The sequence below is a fragment of the Trichechus manatus genome, unplaced genomic scaffold (assembly GCF_000243295.1).
Source record: "Trichechus manatus latirostris isolate Lorelei unplaced genomic scaffold, TriManLat1.0 scaffold00057, whole genome shotgun sequence".
In the NCBI taxonomy this organism is placed as follows: Eukaryota; Metazoa; Chordata; class Mammalia; order Sirenia; family Trichechidae; genus Trichechus; species Trichechus manatus.
Window position 1 is genome coordinate 13,180,005 of NW_004443993.1, and position 1,340 is coordinate 13,181,344.

At 63.4% G+C, this 1,340-nt stretch overlaps 1 protein-coding gene across 1 annotated transcript in view; it reads right to left on the reverse strand.

Annotated features, from left to right (window-relative positions):
• Positions 1-953: 953 nt before the first annotated feature.
• AMH (anti-Mullerian hormone) overlaps positions 954-1,340 on the reverse strand; it is a 3,046-nt gene continuing 2,659 nt past the window's right edge. The window contains exon 6 of the mRNA XM_023733153.1: positions 954-1,340. This exon is cut by the window's right edge and continues 112 nt beyond it. Within this exon, the coding sequence (XP_023588921.1) occupies positions 954-1,340 (387 nt within the window).

Sequence of the window (1,340 nt, forward strand, 5' to 3'; positions counted from 1 at the left end):
CAGCGTGAAGGCCCAGGTGGACCGCGGGCCCAAGGAGAAGGCGTCAGGGCAGGAGTGGAGGAAGGAGGAAAGGCCGCGGAAGGAGAGGCCGCGGAGGGAGAAGGAGGAGAAGCCGCGGAAGGAGAAGGTGTGGAAGGAGAAGGCGTGGAAGGAGGAGAGGCCGCGCGCCGACAGGGAGCTGCGGGGAGCATTGCCCCAGCGCCGGGACTCCGAGGACCCTGAGCGCAGCAAGAGGCCGACCTGGGCCTCCAAGAGGAGGGGACAGACCTCCTCGGAAGAAGAGAAGCGTCCCGACCGCCAGAAGCGCCGCGCGGGCAAGGGGCGGGACTGAGCCGGGCCTGGGCGCTTCTTCCTACTCCCCGCGGAAGGCAAAATAAAGCGAGTGCGCTGGCCAAGGCATGGCATGTTTCTTTGAGCCTGAGGCTTGAATGATTTAGATGGGGAGCTTCAGGCTGGGAGAAGAGGACCTCAAGCAAAAAAATAACCCTAACCCCAAACCCATTGCCATTGAGCGGCTTCTGACCATAGCAACCCTGTGTGACAGAGTAGGACTGCTCCATAGGGTTTTGTTGGCCAGAATCTTTATAGCAGCAGATCGTCAAGCCTTTCTTCTGCAGTGCCTTTATGGAAGCAGACTGGCAGGACCTTCTTCCGAAGTGCTATTGGGTGGGTTAGTTGTTGCCATGGAGTTCTCCGACTCACGGCGCCCCCATGCGTGCGAGTAGAGCTGCTCCAATAGGCGTGTCGAGGCTGTGACCTTTCAGAAGCGGATCGCCAGGCCTGTCTTCTGAGGTGCCTCTTGGTGGATAGTCAAGCCCAAACTGTTTTTGACATCCAGTGTCCTTGCCTGACCCCAAAGACGCACAGACACACCTGCAGGGCGCATGTTGGTCTTTATTGGGGGAGATGTGGGGTCAGAATAAATACAGGCAGGGGCGCACTGGGCCCTGGGGTCACCGGCAGCCGCACTCGGTGGCCACCATGTTGGGCACGTGGTGCGCGCTTATGCGCTCCTCCGACAAGCTGATGAGCACCTTGCCGGCGTAGGCCGTGGGCACGCAGCAGGGCGGCCGCGCCAGGGCGGCGCCGCGCGCCTGCATCTTGAGCAGAAGCACCACGTGGTTGCCATAGTGCGGGTTGCGGTCGGACTGCGGCCACCCGCAGGCGCCCTGGCAGTTGTTGGCCTGGTAGGTCTCGGGGATGAGCACGGAGCTCTCGGCGCGCAGGTCCACGCTGAGCTCGCGTAGCGCGCATGGCCCGTCGCCGCCGGGTGCCACCCCCGCACTACGCTGGGGTCGCTCGCGCCGCTCGCGCCAGCGCCACTCTGCGCGCAGGCCCTG